This window comes from Apus apus, chromosome Z (genome assembly GCF_020740795.1).
Source record: "Apus apus isolate bApuApu2 chromosome Z, bApuApu2.pri.cur, whole genome shotgun sequence".
NCBI classification, from domain to species: domain Eukaryota; kingdom Metazoa; phylum Chordata; class Aves; order Apodiformes; family Apodidae; genus Apus; species Apus apus.
Window position 1 is genome coordinate 53311866 of NC_067312.1, and position 14806 is coordinate 53326671.

Consider the following 14806-nt stretch of genomic DNA (forward strand, 5'->3'; position numbering starts at 1 on the left):
TCCGCCCGGGGACCGCACCGACCCCCCGGCCTCCCCGCCACGGGCTCCTGGGGCTTGCGCCGTGGGGCCGCCGTTCACCTTCTCTCTTTCTCTGCTCTTGTTTCCCCAGGAGCTTCTTGGTGCCCGCGGAGCCTGCGGACTTGGTGGCAGTTGCGGGACGTCGCCGCGACGAGGTGAGGGGCGGGGGCGGGGGCGGGCGGCAGCAGCCGGGAGGACGGTGGGACAGGCGCCCAGCCGGGCTGCTCGGGCCCTGCAGGGCCGGTAGGTTTGCGCAGGGCAGGGGTTGTGCTGGGATGCGTTTCGCCGCCCCCGCAGCCGGCGTGTCAGGGATCTCCCTCCTGGCGGGGGCGGGAGGTTGCGGGGCCGAGGGCTGACACCGGGGGTCGGGCCCCCGAGCGACCCGTGGCTGCCCCAGCCTTCTCTGCTGCGAGAGAAAAGCCTGTTTGCAGGGAGCGGGGCTGCCGGTCCCGCCCCGCCGCGGCGGTTGGAGCCCCGCATCGTTCTCGCGGCGCCCGGGCCGGCTCAGCCTGCGCGGCGCTCCTCGGCACGGCCGGGTCCGGCCGCGCTCTCCTGGCCCCGAACCCGCCGGTTCCGGCTGTTCAGCCCAAAGCTGCACCCGGAGCACCCGGGAACGGCAGCACCGCAGCCCTGCGGGGGTGCGGGAGAGCGGCGGTGCCCTGCGGAGCCCCAACCCTCTCCCTGGCGTTCCTGCAGGACCCGCCCGGTCACCTCCTGCCCTTCCCGCGCAGCCCGTGCCGGCAGGAGCCCAGGCATGGCTGAGGGGCGGCCCGACGGCAGCGGGAAGGGCAGGAAGAGGCGCTCGGCCGGCACGGACAGCCCGCCCAGCCTCGCGTGGCTGCGGGAATTCTCCGTCAAGGACACCGGCATGGCCAGGCCCCCGTGGATCCCAGACCCCCTCGACCGCCCCGGGAGCCCCAGCTTTGCTGCCCCCTGCTCCCCCCCCGGCTGCTGACCCGGCGTGCACGGCCGTGCCCCGCACTCCCGCCCACCCCGGCTCCTCTTCCCCCGGGAGGCCGGCGCAGCGCACCATGGCCGCGTGCCCTCAGCTGCCAGAGGACGCGGGCTGCGAGAGCGACGCGCAGGTCAAGCCGCCGTACTCCTACGCCAGCCTCATCTGTATGGCGATGGAAGCCAGTGGGGAGCCCCAGATCCCCCTCTCGGCCATCTACCGGTGGATCACGGACAACTTCTGTTATTTCCGGCACGCCAACCCCACCTGGCAGGTAGGACATTCTCCCTGTCTTTCTTTCTTCCTTTCTTGCTTGCTTTCTTGCTTCCTTCCATTCTGCCTTTCTTTCCTCCTTCCTTTCTTTCCTTTCTTTTCCTTCTTGACTCCCTGCCTTCTTTCTTGCCTTCTTGCCTTCTTTTTTGATTTCTTTCTAAATTTTCTGTCTTTCTCGTGTGTCTTTCCTTTCTTCCGCCTGGATGCAGGGAGGGATGGTGCCTGTTTTTAGCCAAGTGTTTTCCCCTCAACACAAGCAATGGGCAGAGGCACGACTGCATCCAGGCAGACTGGGAATATCTCCGGAGAACGGGACGCCACAGCCTCCCTGGGCAGCCTGTTCCAGTGCTTTGGCACCCTTCTGGTCGCTTCCTGTGTCCCAGCTCGTGTCCATTGCTCCTTGGCCCGTCACTGGCAACTGCTGACAGGAGCCTGGCTCCAGGCTTGACGCTGCCGTGTCTGCTTTCTTTTTCCCAAAGGTCCTTGCTGGAAAGGGGCCTCTCCCCCAGCATCCACATGCAGGGTGGTGCTGTGGCAGCAGACAAGCACTCCACCCTGGTTTTGTTTCTCTTTGGTGCCTAGAACTCCATCCGGCACAACCTCTCCTCCAACAAGTGCTTCATCAGGGTGCCCCGGGAGAAGGATGAGCCCAGGAAAGGAGGCTTTTGGAAGATGGATCCCCTGCGTGCCGAGCGGCTCCAGAAGGGTGCCTGCAGAAAGCGGAGGAGGTCCCCAGCGCAGACCCACCCGGCCTTCACAGAAGCAGCCCAGCAAGAACCAGGGTGTGACGCCAGCCCAGCCACTCCAGTGTGCACCCCCACGAACGTCCTCAGGGTCAGCAGAGAGTCGCAGCAGCTGCTGCAGGAGTTTGAAGAAGTCATGGGCAGCCAGACCTGTGATCCAGCTGGGGGCCAAGCAGGGCAGAAGCACCAGCAGCCCTTGCCCACCCGACCGGCCAAGGTGGCTCGGCTTTCCAGCTCTGACTTGCTGAGCCAGGAAGAGCAAGAGGAGCTGGGATCCTTGAAAGGTGACTGGGACTGGGAGGCCATCTTCAACACCAGCCTGAACGCAGACTTGTCCACTTTTGGGGATCTGGACCTTCTGCCTCCAACCGGCCCCATCATGCAAGACCTAGACTTGATGGTCTGTGGGCAGCACACCGAGGGTCCCCAGGGGCAGGAGCAGGTCCTCACTGAATCCCAGCAGAACAGCCCGGGCTGGGATGAAACCTTCATGGCTGCTGCTCTCCTGCAGAGTCCCTGGGACGAAGGGACAAGCGATTGCCTCACCAACACTGTCAGCATGGAGGAGGTGTTTGAATGCGATGACGCCCCTTCGCCAGAGGAATGAAAAAGAAAAGGTCTATCAATGCAGCAGTTCGGCCTCTTGGAATGTTTTTTGCATAATCTGTTCTATATTACCTATTCCAAGAAACCTGTATTTCTACCATTACAATTTCTTAGTAGTAGAGGGCTAGAGGAAATGCAGTTTTGGATTGTTTGAGATTTTCACTGTTTAATTGTTTCACTGTTTAATTGTTTAACTGTTCATATTTACACTGTTTAATTGTTTCACTGTTTTGCTGCTTAATTCTCGAGCTGGTTTACATTTACACTGTTTAATTATATCACTGTTCCTATTTACACTGTTTTATTGTTTCACTGTTAGTTCACTGATTGTTTAAATGTTTCACATTTACACTGTTGAATTGTTTGAATTTTCCACTGTTTAATTGTTGAAATGCTTCATATTTACACTAAATTTCTTCACTGTTTTGCTGTTTAATTGTTTAAGTATGTTATGTGTTCAATTTTTTTCAATGTTTCACTGTTTAATTGTTCAAATGTTTTATATTTACACTGAATTCCTTCAGTCTTTTGCTGATTGTTTAAATGCTTCATAATTACACTAATTGTTTGACTGTTCCGCTGTGTAATTGTTGAACTGTTTTATGTTTTCAATGCTTATTTCAGTGTTTTGCTGTGTAAGTGGTGAAATGTTTTGTATTTACACTGTTGAATTAAATCACTGTTTAAATGGTTAAATGTTTCATATTTACACTGTTGAATTGTTTCACTTTTCCACTGTTTAATTGTTGAAATACTTTATATTTACAGTAAATTCCTTCACTGTTTCACCGTTTAATTTCTTAAGTGTTGTATTTTCAATGTTTATTTATTCACCATTTCACTTATTGTTTAAATGTTTGATATTTACACTCATTGTTTCACTGTTTTGCTGTTTAATTGTTTAAATGGTTCATATTTACACTGTTGAATCGTTTCACTGTTTTGCTGATTAGTTGTTGAGCTGGTTTACATTTACACTGTTTAATTATATCAAGAGTTGGTTAAATGTTTCCTATTTGCACTGTTTAGTTGTTCCATATTTTCACTGCTTGTTGAAATGTTTCGTATTTACACTGTTGAATTGTTTGACTTTTCCACTCTTTAATTGTTGAAATACTTTATATTTACACTAAATTCCTTCGGTGTTTCACTGTTTAATTTTTTAAATGTTGTATTTTCAATGTTTATTTTTTCAACTTTTCACTTACTGTTTAAATGTTTCATATTTACACTCATTGTTTCACTGTTTTGCTGCTTAATTGTTGAGCTGGTTTACATTTACACTGTTTAATTATATCACTGTTCCTATTTGCACTATTTAATTGTTTCATATTTTCACTGTTGGAATGTTTCACATTTACACTGTTGAATTGTTTGAATTTTCCACTGTTTAATTGTTGAAATGCTTCATATTTACACTAAATTTCTTCACTGTTTTGCTGTTTAATTGTTTAAGTATGTTATGTGTTCAATTTTTTTCAATGTTTCACTGTTTAATTGTTCAGATGTTTTATATTTACACTGAATTCCTTCAGTCTTTTGCTGATTAATTGTTTAAATGCTTCATAATTACACTAATTGTTTGACTGTTCCGCTGTGTATTTGTTGAACTGTTTTATGTTTTCAATGCTTATTTCAGTGTTTTGCTGTGTAAGTGGTGAAATGTTTTATATTTACACTGTTGAATTAAATCACTGTTTAAATGGTTAAATGTTTCATATTTACACTGTTGAATTGTTTCACTTTTCCACTGTGTAATTATTGAAATGCTTCATATTTACACTAAATTTCTTCACTGTTTTGCTGTTTAATTGTTTAAATATGTTATGTGTTCAATTTTTTTTCAATGTTTCACTGTTTCATTGTTGAAATGTTTGATATTTACACTGTTTAATAGTTTCACTGTTTTGCTTCTTAATTGTTGAGCTGGTTTACATTTACACTGTTTAATTGTATCACTGTTGGTTAAATGTTTCCTATTTGCACTGTTTAATTGTTTCACTGTTTCACTGATTGTTTAAATGTTTCACATTTACAGTTGAATTGTTTGAATTCTCCACTGTTTAATTGTTGAAATGCTTTATATTTACACTAAATTCCTTCACTGTTTCACTGTTTAATTTCTTAAATGTTGTATTTTCAATGTTTATTTTTTCACCATTTCACTTACTGTTTAAATGTTTGATATTTACACTCATTGTTTCACTGTTTTGCTGTTTAATTGTTTAAATGGTTCATATTTACACTGTTGAATCGTTTCACTGTTTTGCTGCTTAATTGTTGAGCTGGTTTACATTTACACTGTTTAATTATATCACTGTTGGTTAAATGTTTCCTCTGCACTATTTAGTTGTTTCACTGTTTCACTGATTGTTGAAATGTTTCATATTTACACTGTTGAATTGTTTGAATTCTCCACTGTTTAATTGTTGAAACGCTTCATATTTACACTAAATTCCTTCACTGTTTTGCTGTTTAATTGTTAACTAGAATTAGAATGTTAATTAGAATTTCTTAGTAGTAGGGGGCTAGAGGAAATGCAGTTTTGGAGTTGTTTGATATTTTCACTGTTTAATTGTTTTGCTTTTTAATTGTTTACCTGTTTCATATTTACACTGTTTAATTGTTTCACTGTTTTGCTTCTTAACTGTTGAGCTGGTTTACATCTACACTGTTAATTATATCACTGTTCCTATTTGCACTGTTTTATTGTTTCACTGTTTCACTGATTGTTGAAATCTTTCATATTTACACTGGAATTGTTTGAATTTTTTACTGTTTAATTGTTGAAATGCTTCATATTTACACTAAATTTCTTCACTGTTTTGCTGTTTAATTGTTTAAATATGTTATGTGTTCATTTTTTTCAATGTTTCACTGTTTAATTGTTGAAATGTTTTATATTTACACTGTTTACTTAAATCACTGTTTAAATGGTTAAATGTTTTATATTTACACTGTTGAATCATTTCATTGCTTTTGCTGCTGTTGAGCTGGTTTACATTTACACTGTTTAATTATATCAAGAGTTGGTTAAATGTTTCCTATTTGCACTGTTTCGTTGTTTCATATTTTCACTGCTTGTTGAAATGTTTCATATTTACACTGTTGAATTGTTTGACTTTTCCACTCTTTAATTGTTGAAATACTTTATATTTACACTAAATTCCTTCGGTGTTTCACTGTTTAATTTTTCAAATGTTGTATTTTCAATGTTTATTTTTTCAACTTTTCACTTACTGCTTAAATGTTTCATATTTACACTCATTGTTTCACTGTTTTGCTGCTTAATTGTTGAGCTGGTTTACATTTACACTATTTAATTATATCACGGTTCCTATTTGCACTGTTTAATTGTTTCATATTTTCACTGTTGAAATATTTCATATTTACACTGTTGAATTGTTTGAATTTTCTACTGTTTAATTGTTGAAATACATTATATTTACAGTAAATTCCTTCACTGCTTCACTGTTTAATTTCTTAAGTGTTGTATTTTCAATGTTTATTTTTTCACCATTTCACTTATTATTTGTTTAAATGTTTTATATTTATACTCATTGTTTCACTGTTTTGCTGTTCAATTGTTGAAATGTTTTATATTCATACTGTTTCATTAAATCACTGTTCAATTGTTTAAATGCTTTATGTTTACACTGATTATTTGACTGTTTTGCTGTTTAATGGTTTAAATGGTTTATATTTAGACTCTTTTCACGGTGTCCATTGTTCTGCAAACCAAGACAATGGGGGCAAGGATTCCTGAAGCAGCAGCAATAGGTTTTGTTAAGGATCCAGCACTTGGCCTTGCAGGAGAGAAGCAGAGGAAACTGGGGTGCTCCCAGAACTGACCTGGCATTTGTATTTTTGTACCCAAAATCCTTGTTTTGGGTTAGTGTGGTGGGGTTTGGGAGGTGGGTGGCCCACAAGGGTGGCTCCTCTTGGAAGCTGCTGGAAGCTCCCCCTGCTCCAGTTCCAGCCTGTCCTCTGGCCAAGGCCCAGGCAAGCAGGGAAGCTGGATGTGCCTCTGGGAGTGACGTGTTCAAGACAGGGAAAAGGAACCTGCAAAAAGACCTGCAGGGCACGGGTGGTGTGAGAAACGCCTCAACAACCAACAGCAAATGCTCAGACAGGCTCCTCAGGGAAGCACATTTTACTGATGTGCTTGCAAGAGCAGGTGACCCACAAAGCAGGCACTGCAGGTGGGCACTCAGCCCAGTTTTTTATTCCCTAATTCCCACCCAATTACCCCTCCCCGGTTTCCCCGTTGGCTCGGTACTCCAAGGTTTACAGCCCACCCCGTATGTCTAAGATGACCAGCTGCTGTCCCTCCCCTCTTTACCTGGTACCACACCCCATAAGGCTGGCTCCTTCTTCGTTGTTTCTCCCCTTTTACGGTGGGGTTGTACAATCTTCTTTCCTTGGATTGGGTACTTGACCAACTTGCTAGCCACTCTTCTGGTAGGAACCAGTTTTCTCTTGCCCAAGCACTGAAACATTGCCACACGAGCCCTTGGGTCCATCTCACTTCAAAGAAATAGTTCCCTTGACAGTTATCCCTAACAGAAAACAGCAACAGCTTTTACAAAAACAGGATCTGTTTACAGCTTCTGCTAAAATTCTAGGTAGTTATTTATTTTCTGCTTCCTACAGTGGTGAGAGCAATACTGGAGCAGGGATCCTGAGGGCAGTGAGGAAGGAGAGGGGAGGAGGTGCCTAAGCAGACGTTCCCTTGCAGCCCGTGGGGAGATGCTGCTGTCTCCTTGCCACCCGTGGAAGAGCACGGGGGAGCAGATGTGGATCTGCAGCCTGTGAAGGCTCATGGTGGGGCAGACTGGAAACTGCAGCCATGGAGGGCCCAGGGCCAGGGGAGGTGGGACTGCACCTGCTGGGAGTGACACGTTGGAGGGGTTGGTCAAGGACTCTCTCCAGTGGGAGGGACCCCGCAGCGGAGCCCCGAAGGCTGTGTGGAGTCCTTCCCCTGAGGAGGGAGGAGAGGCAGAGACAAGGTGTGAAGAACTGATCTTAAAGCCCTGCTCCCCATCCCCCTGTGCCGCTGAGGGAGAGGCAGGAGTGAAAGTCATTTGGTCCCAGGAAGAAGAGGAGTCGGGGGGGAAGGTATTCAAGATCTGGTCTTGGTCTCTCTTTCTCCTGTTCTGATGGGTATTTTTATTTTCTTTTCTCCCCAAGTTGAGTCTGTTTTGCCCGTGACCATAACTGGGGAGTAAAAACCTCCCTATGCTTGGTTCGATTCATGAGCTTTTAGTTGGATCTTCTGTTCCCCATCCCGCAGTTGGGGTGGGGGTGAGTGAGCAGCGGCCTGGTTGAAACAGACTGGGGCTAAACCTCGACAATCCTTGATGTGGTGCTGATGGGTCTAGGCTACCACGAACCCTCTCTGTCTTTCACCAGCTGACATAGCCCCTCTGCGTTGCTTTGGTCCAAGGCGGTTGCTCTCCAGCGCTTTTGCTCTTCCACCAGGCTCTGAGTGGCTGCCCAGGCAATGCAAGACGCTGCTTAAGGATGTGCTTTTGGGGGAGGCATAAAGAAAACACCATGGCATGGCCATCAGCTACTGGCGATGGGGTCACTCTGCATTGAATGCTGCCAGGTGAGCAGGAGGAGGAAAAAAACCAACACCCAGGCTCCATCAAGGAGCCTCAAGCCAAAGACTGTGCATGCAACAGGCCCCAAGGGCAACAGCAAAGCTGAATTCCCCAGATGATCTTGCAGGTGGTCCGTTAGCATCTCTGCGAGCTTGTGGGGAAGGCAGGAGAAATGGGGCTCCAGCATTTCTGCAGCCTCGTCACCATCTGGTCAGGAGCTGCTCATCAAGCCAGGAGAGCCACCAGGCTTGACAGGGACTGAAGCTTTGGCCCTTTGGCTCGATGTGTAGCCAGAGTGTGGCAGGGTCTATGCAAAGCAGCTGAGAAACCTTTCTGAAGCAGAGCCAAACTGTGCTGAAACTTGACTTGAACTCTCAAGAACTGGATTCTTTGCCTCTCCTTCACTGTAGGTTATTAGAGGTAGAGTAGCTGTTAGGTAGCACTAAGGAGAAGCTGTAACATCAGTGGTGTGTCTTAGACTTGCCAAAAAATGGAAGATTGTCAGGAGTTTCTTGTTTTGCTTATAAAAAGCACTTAGGACCTTGAATGTGAGCAATATAACGTAGGGACAGGACAGCTGCAGTGTAAGAATCAATCAACAAGCCTTAGGCAAGTGTAATAATTACCCTTGGAGTACTTGGCACCCAAGGAGCTCAAGTCCAGCATCCCCCCAGGGAAGCATGGGGCAGGCTGAGAGCCAAGACCTCCAGCTCATGCAGGCAGCAGAACTGGGGCTGAGGCTGCTGCTTTGCCCAGGTCCAGCATCTGAAATCCCCTGGGATGCCACCACACAGCTGGGTCCAGCGTTCTGCGGCCAGAGAGTCAGGGCTGTGTCTCTGGGGGGGGTTGGGGGTTGGTGTAGATGCATATATCTGTATTGGTGATGCTTCTTTTTACTTGTTTTGGTTCTGTTTTTCCTGTTTGGGGGCCTCTGTACTGATGCTGAAGAACTGCAGAGAGTCGTGTGCAATTTAACTTTTGCCGTTATTTGCTGCTGCCAACAGGAGAGAGACAGGCCATCTGTGGCTGCCTGCTTTCCCTCAGTCCCCCAGGAAGAGACCCCCACTGCAGGCAGCCTGTGGGTAGAGCAGCAGAGTAGGCATAAGGACTAGCATCAAAAAGGGAAGAGAGCCCAGGACCTCCTGACACTGCCCATCGTTGCCGGCCCGTGGCCTCCAATGGCTGGAGTGGCACCTGGCACAGGCTGCGGGGACATCAAGCCCCTGCTTTGCTCAGGTGCTCTCCCGGAGTGCACCCAAGCAGCACTGGGAGGATGGCACGGCTGCAGGAGAGAAGCAGAGGAAACTGGGGTGCTCCCAGAACTGACCTGGCATTTGTATTTTTTGTACCCAAAATCCTTGTTTTGGATTTAGGGGGTGGGTGGCCCACAGGGGTGGCTCCTCTTGGAAGCTGCTGGAAGCTCCCCCAGCTCCAGTTTCAGCCTGTCCTCTGGCCAAGGCCCAGGCAAGCAGGGAAGCTGGATGTGCCTCTGGGAGTGACGTGTTCAAGACCTGCAGGGAGGTGGTGATGTGGCTGCAGCAGAATCTTCATAATGTGCCCCACCAGAACTGCCTTTAGATAAATGAAGTATCCTGAAGAAATTCCATGGAAACTGGCTAATTGGCTAGTTCTCAGCTCCTGCTTTTCAGGCAGAACTGCTGTTTGCAGATGTTTGTAGATGACACCAAGCTAGGTGGGTGTGTCGATCTGCTAGAGGGTAGGGAAGCTCTACAGCAGGACCTAGCCAGATTAGATCAGTGGGCCAAGGTTAATTGTATGGGCTTCAACAAGGCAAGTGCTGGGTCCTACACTTGGGTCATAGCAACCCCATGGTAAACTACAGACTTGGCAATGTGTGGTGGAAAAGCTGCAGGGTGGAAAAGGACCTGGGGGTATTGATCAATAATCAACTAGATATGAGCCAGCAGTGGGCACAGGTGGCTGAGAAGGCCAGTGGCATCCTGGCTTTTATCAGGAAGGCTGTGGCCAGAAGAATAGGGAGCTGATCGTCCCTCTGTACTTGGCACTGGTGAGGCCACACTTGGAGTATCGTGTTCAGTTCTGGGCCCCTCACTATAAGGATAGAGAAGTGCTGGAGCATGTTCAAAAAAGGGCAGCGAGGCTTGTGAAGGGCCTAGAGCACAAGTTCTATGAGGAGCAGCTGAGGGCGCTGGGGCTGTTCAGTCTGCAGAAGAGGAGGCTGTGGGGAGACCTCACTGCTCTTTACAACTACCGGAAAGGAGGCTGGAGTGATGAGGGGAACAGCCTCTTCTCCCTGCTGACGTGTGATAGGACCAAAGGGTCCCTGGTGCAAGCTGCACCAGGGGAGGTTTAGGATAGATATTAGGGAGCATTTCTTCACTGAAAGGGTTGTCAAGCATTAGAATAGTTTCCCCAGGGCAGTGGTGGAGTCACCATCTCTGGAGGCATTTAAATGGCACATGGACCTGGTGCTTAGGGACATGGTCTAGTGGCGAGCTCGTGGTGTTAGGTCTAAGGTTGGACTAGATGATCTTGGGCCTCTTCCAGCCACAGACATTCTGTGATTCTGTGTGAATGCTGATCTTGCACTTGATGGAACTAGTGTATAAGGTGTGCAGTAGCTGAGATGAGAAAGAGAAAAAAAGAAAAACTAACCCAAATGATATTGCAGGCACTGCTATTACCTGCCACTAGAACTGAGAGTAATTGTGAGAGGGGGGGGGGAGCAGAGGTCAGGGCAGCATGAGACATGTAAGATCATTGTCTATGGGGGATCACAGAAATTGAGCCCCGTTAGGGCTAAATCAGTGTGCAGCTTGCCGGGAGGAGGGGCACTGGAAAAATGAGTGCCCAAAACAGGAGCAAGAAAGATAGGGAATGGGAAAATTTGGAAACTGATGCAAATTTGATGGTGGTGGAAGAATGTGACTCAGACTGAGGGGGGACCACATGAAATTACTAATATTCTCTCAGCTGATCCTCTAGTTCCAATTAAGCCGGGGGGTGAAACTATAGATTTTTTGTTAGATGCTGGAGCCACACATTCAGTAGCTACCTTTCAGGGTTGTAAGGGACCTCTAAGTCCAATTACAATATCCACTGCTGAGGCAACTGGAAAGCGAGTTTTAAAGCCGTTCCTGAAACCAATGGAGTGCACAATTGGAAATAAGAAATTAACTCATGAATTTCTCTATATGCCAGAATGTCCCCTGCCATTATTAGGATGTGACAGATTCCCTTGCAAGGCTGCTCGCTTCCATCCTCAAAGGTCACGGAGATGAGGTCCCAACAGCCAGGAACAGACAAATATTGCACCAAAATGTCGGACAGACAACCCAGAAACTACAGGTCAGCCAACTCACCTTGGTCCACCTGCAGGAAAGGCAGAAGGAATGCCACGGGGAGCCGCGGGCTGGCCAGCCTCACCTCAGTCCCTGGGGAGTCACAGGAGGAGGTCTCTGGAGACGTATTTCTGGACATACAAAGGAAAAGGTGATGAGGAAGGAAGAGTTACCTTGGCTTTCCCAACAGTAAATCGTCCTGGATGTAGCTCAGGGTGCTCAGCTGCAGACCTGAGGGAGAGAGGGAGGGCGGCAGCACCAGCAGCAGGGCCCCAGGGAGGCAGATGGGGCCGAACCCCTCAGGCCAGAGCTGGTGCAGGGCCGGGCACTGCTGCAGGCTCAGCTCTGGCAGGACCTGCCCCCCTGCACCCCCAGGGACCAGAGGGTGTGGGGCTGTGTGCCCTGCGTGCTGCCAGCTGCTCTGCCCCGTGCAGGGACATCTCTCAGCAGCCCCATGCCCAGCGTGGCGGCCGTGGCAAGGGGAGAGCAGAGCAGCAGGACGGGGAAAGCCCAGCTGTCCCAGGCAGGAACAGCCTCCCCTGCAGCTCCACTGTCTCTGCTGCCTTTCCCTGCTCTCCTGCCCACAGCTCGGGCTCCTCGGCCTCAGGCCCTTGCCAGCTCCTGCTGCTCCAGCCCTGCAGACGCAGCCCCCAGCTCAGGGGCTGCCACCCCTTGTGAGGGTCCCCGCTCTGGAGCAAGTGATGCCTCGCGGAGCACTGCCCTAAGCTGCTCAAAATGCCTGCTCCTCGTGCTCCCTGCCTTCCCCCTCCCCAGGGACTAAACAACTTGCCTTCCGCAACGGGGAGCAGGACTCCAGCCGGGAACCCTGTGGCGGGAAAACCGCAACATGGTCGCTGTTCCGCCCTCAGACTGCAGCGAGTTCTGGGGCTCTGGTTGGAGGATGGCTCCAAGCAGAGGGCGCAGCACCAATCGCAGGTTTTAGAGTACAAAGTAGCGAGCTATGAAAGCATCCCGGGATGGGCAGCTCTGCTCAGCGCCCAGCGGGGCTCAGCTTGCCCGGAGGGGCTTCCCGCGACCAGCAGCAAAGCTGACGCTGCTTTCGTGTCCCTGGAGTCCCTTGCAGCCTCGGGGAAGAGTCCCCACACGGACCTGCCCTGCCCTGCCCTGCCCAGGGAGGTGGCCATGCAGGAGCCCAGCAGGGCAGCCAGACGCCCCTCGCTCAGCCCGCCTGCAGCTGCTGGGCTTTGCACACCTGGTACAGGGGGACACGCGCAGCTTTCTTCCCACCCACCCAGGCCAGGTGGGGTTGGCTCAGGGGGGTCTCTGCTCAGGCGTGGGGAGAAGCCATGGGTGGAGGACATGGTGGGAGGCCAAGCTGCTGGCCCCAAGGCTGTGGGGAGAGCCTGTGGGGCCAGGGGGGCTGCGTAGGAGCGTGGGGAGGTGTGAGGCTGGCTCTGCAGGGAGCAGCGAATCTCTTGGGGGTGGAGCACCACTGTGTGTGATGGAGCCAGGTCCCAGGGGGTGCCTGGACATCTGCTTGCCAGAAGTGGAGAATAAGCTCCTTGTTCGGCTTTGCTTGTGCACACAGCTTTGCCTCACTGCCTTGCTCTCGACCCATGAGGTTATCCCCCTCTATTGGATCTTCCCACCTTTGGGAGGCATGTTTTGACAAAAATGAGCAGGAGTCAATAAAAGGGCCTCAAATAATTGCCAGTGAAACCTCTGGACTGGATTCTATGGTTTTTCTCCCTACACAGGTGAGCAGAGCAGCCCTAGGTGAGCAGCATTCCTGCACCCTGCTGCACTAGTTCTAGCATCAGAGAAGTGTCCAAAATGCCGCTGTTTGGTGTGGAGAAGAGCCATGGGAAAAGAAAAGGGGCCTCCTCTCTCTGTAAAGAAGTAGATAAAACCAATATGAGAGCAGCTAAGGGCCATGGCTTGCCGTGAGCAGCGCTGTGAGTGTTGACATAAATCAGGACACCGCTTGTCATGTGCTCGGTGTGTGATTGGCTGCATCCTGGGAACCCAAGGACCGTGTATGTGCCAAGGGGCAGGTGTGAGTGCTGTTTACACTCTGCACTCCGCTTGCTTGTTCTCAGTTCCCCCTGTAAAAGTTTATGAGGGAGCATTTTCCCAAAATAAACAATTCCATTGCTTCTCACCCTGGAGTCTGAGTCTTAATGCACCACAGTTTGGAATCTTTTGGTTTGGTGAGCTGTGTGCTCAATCAACCAGTCCCTGCTGCAAGCCCAAACTGTCTGGATCTTTTCAGCAACATTGTCCCAAAAACACTGGGCGTGCAAAGTCCAATCCATACACATGGAGACAAGCTACCAAGTTCATTACAATCCTGTGCAGGATTGTGTGTTAGCAGGCTCAAGCCAAGAAACTAGCTCACCATAGGAGGAAAAGGCAAGCTGGGCTGTCCATCACCTCCCACAGGCACCCAACTGTTGAGTCCTCTGTGCAAAGGGGCACCAGGGAGGCCCACCAGCTGCTGGACCTGGGGGAGACTTGTGCTGCCAGGGGCTGGGAGGCCAGCTCCACAGCTGTCCTTGGCCCCTCTGCCTCCCGAGAAGGGTCTTCTGCCTCCAGCCCAGCCCCCTCAGGCAGCCCTGCCAGATGCCTTGAAGAGGAGCCCCAGTACCTCAGCTGCTGGTCTTTGTGGGAGACCCAGAAGCCCCTGTAAGACCCCCATTCCCACCACAGGGAGCAGGAAGAGCTGCAGGAGGATCCAGGGCAAGCTGGGCTGGGTCCCTCCTCTTCCAGCTGGGGCAGGAACCACTCCCCTTGGGGGTGACAGCCCCAAAGAGGGAGGCTGGCAGCTGCCATGACTCTTCCCAGTCCCCCAAGAGGACACCCCACCAGCAGCACTAGATCCAGGCCTCAGGACCTGCCAATACCAGGGCTGGGCCAGCAGCTGGGGCACCAGTCAGCCCACAAGTTCATCAGCAAAAGGCTGTCAGTAACCTAGATCTACCAAAGAAAATAAATGCTTGTTTCGTTAAGTGCCTTCACTTTTGTATATAGCTGGCTTTATCAAAAATGGCCAGTGGCCATGTCTGAGTCAAAAGCTCAGTCAAACTGAACTCTTCTTCCTCTTGCTTAAAAGATCCTTGCAGGTACAATCTTTGTTTTCATTAACTTGCCGAAGAGCCACCATGGTTTCTCAGGAGTCAAACATATGTAAACAGAAACACTTTGGACCATAACCAGCAGCTTGGCTTGGAAGTTTCCATCATTAGTGAAAGGACGTGAGCAAAAAACAGAAAGTAAGTCAAGTGGGAATGTTATAAATTAGCTCCAGAATAAATCAAGGAAACC

General features: G+C 49.5%; 1 protein-coding gene across 1 annotated transcript; it reads left to right on the forward strand.

Moving 5' to 3' along the window:
• Positions 1-772: 772 nt before the first annotated feature.
• Positions 773-2593, forward strand: LOC127396020 (forkhead box protein J1-like). Its single transcript, XM_051643568.1, is given in 3 exon segments — positions 773-958; positions 960-1244; positions 1826-2593. Coding segments are annotated over 3 exon segments (1239 nt in total).
• Positions 2594-14806: the final 12213 nt, after the last annotated feature.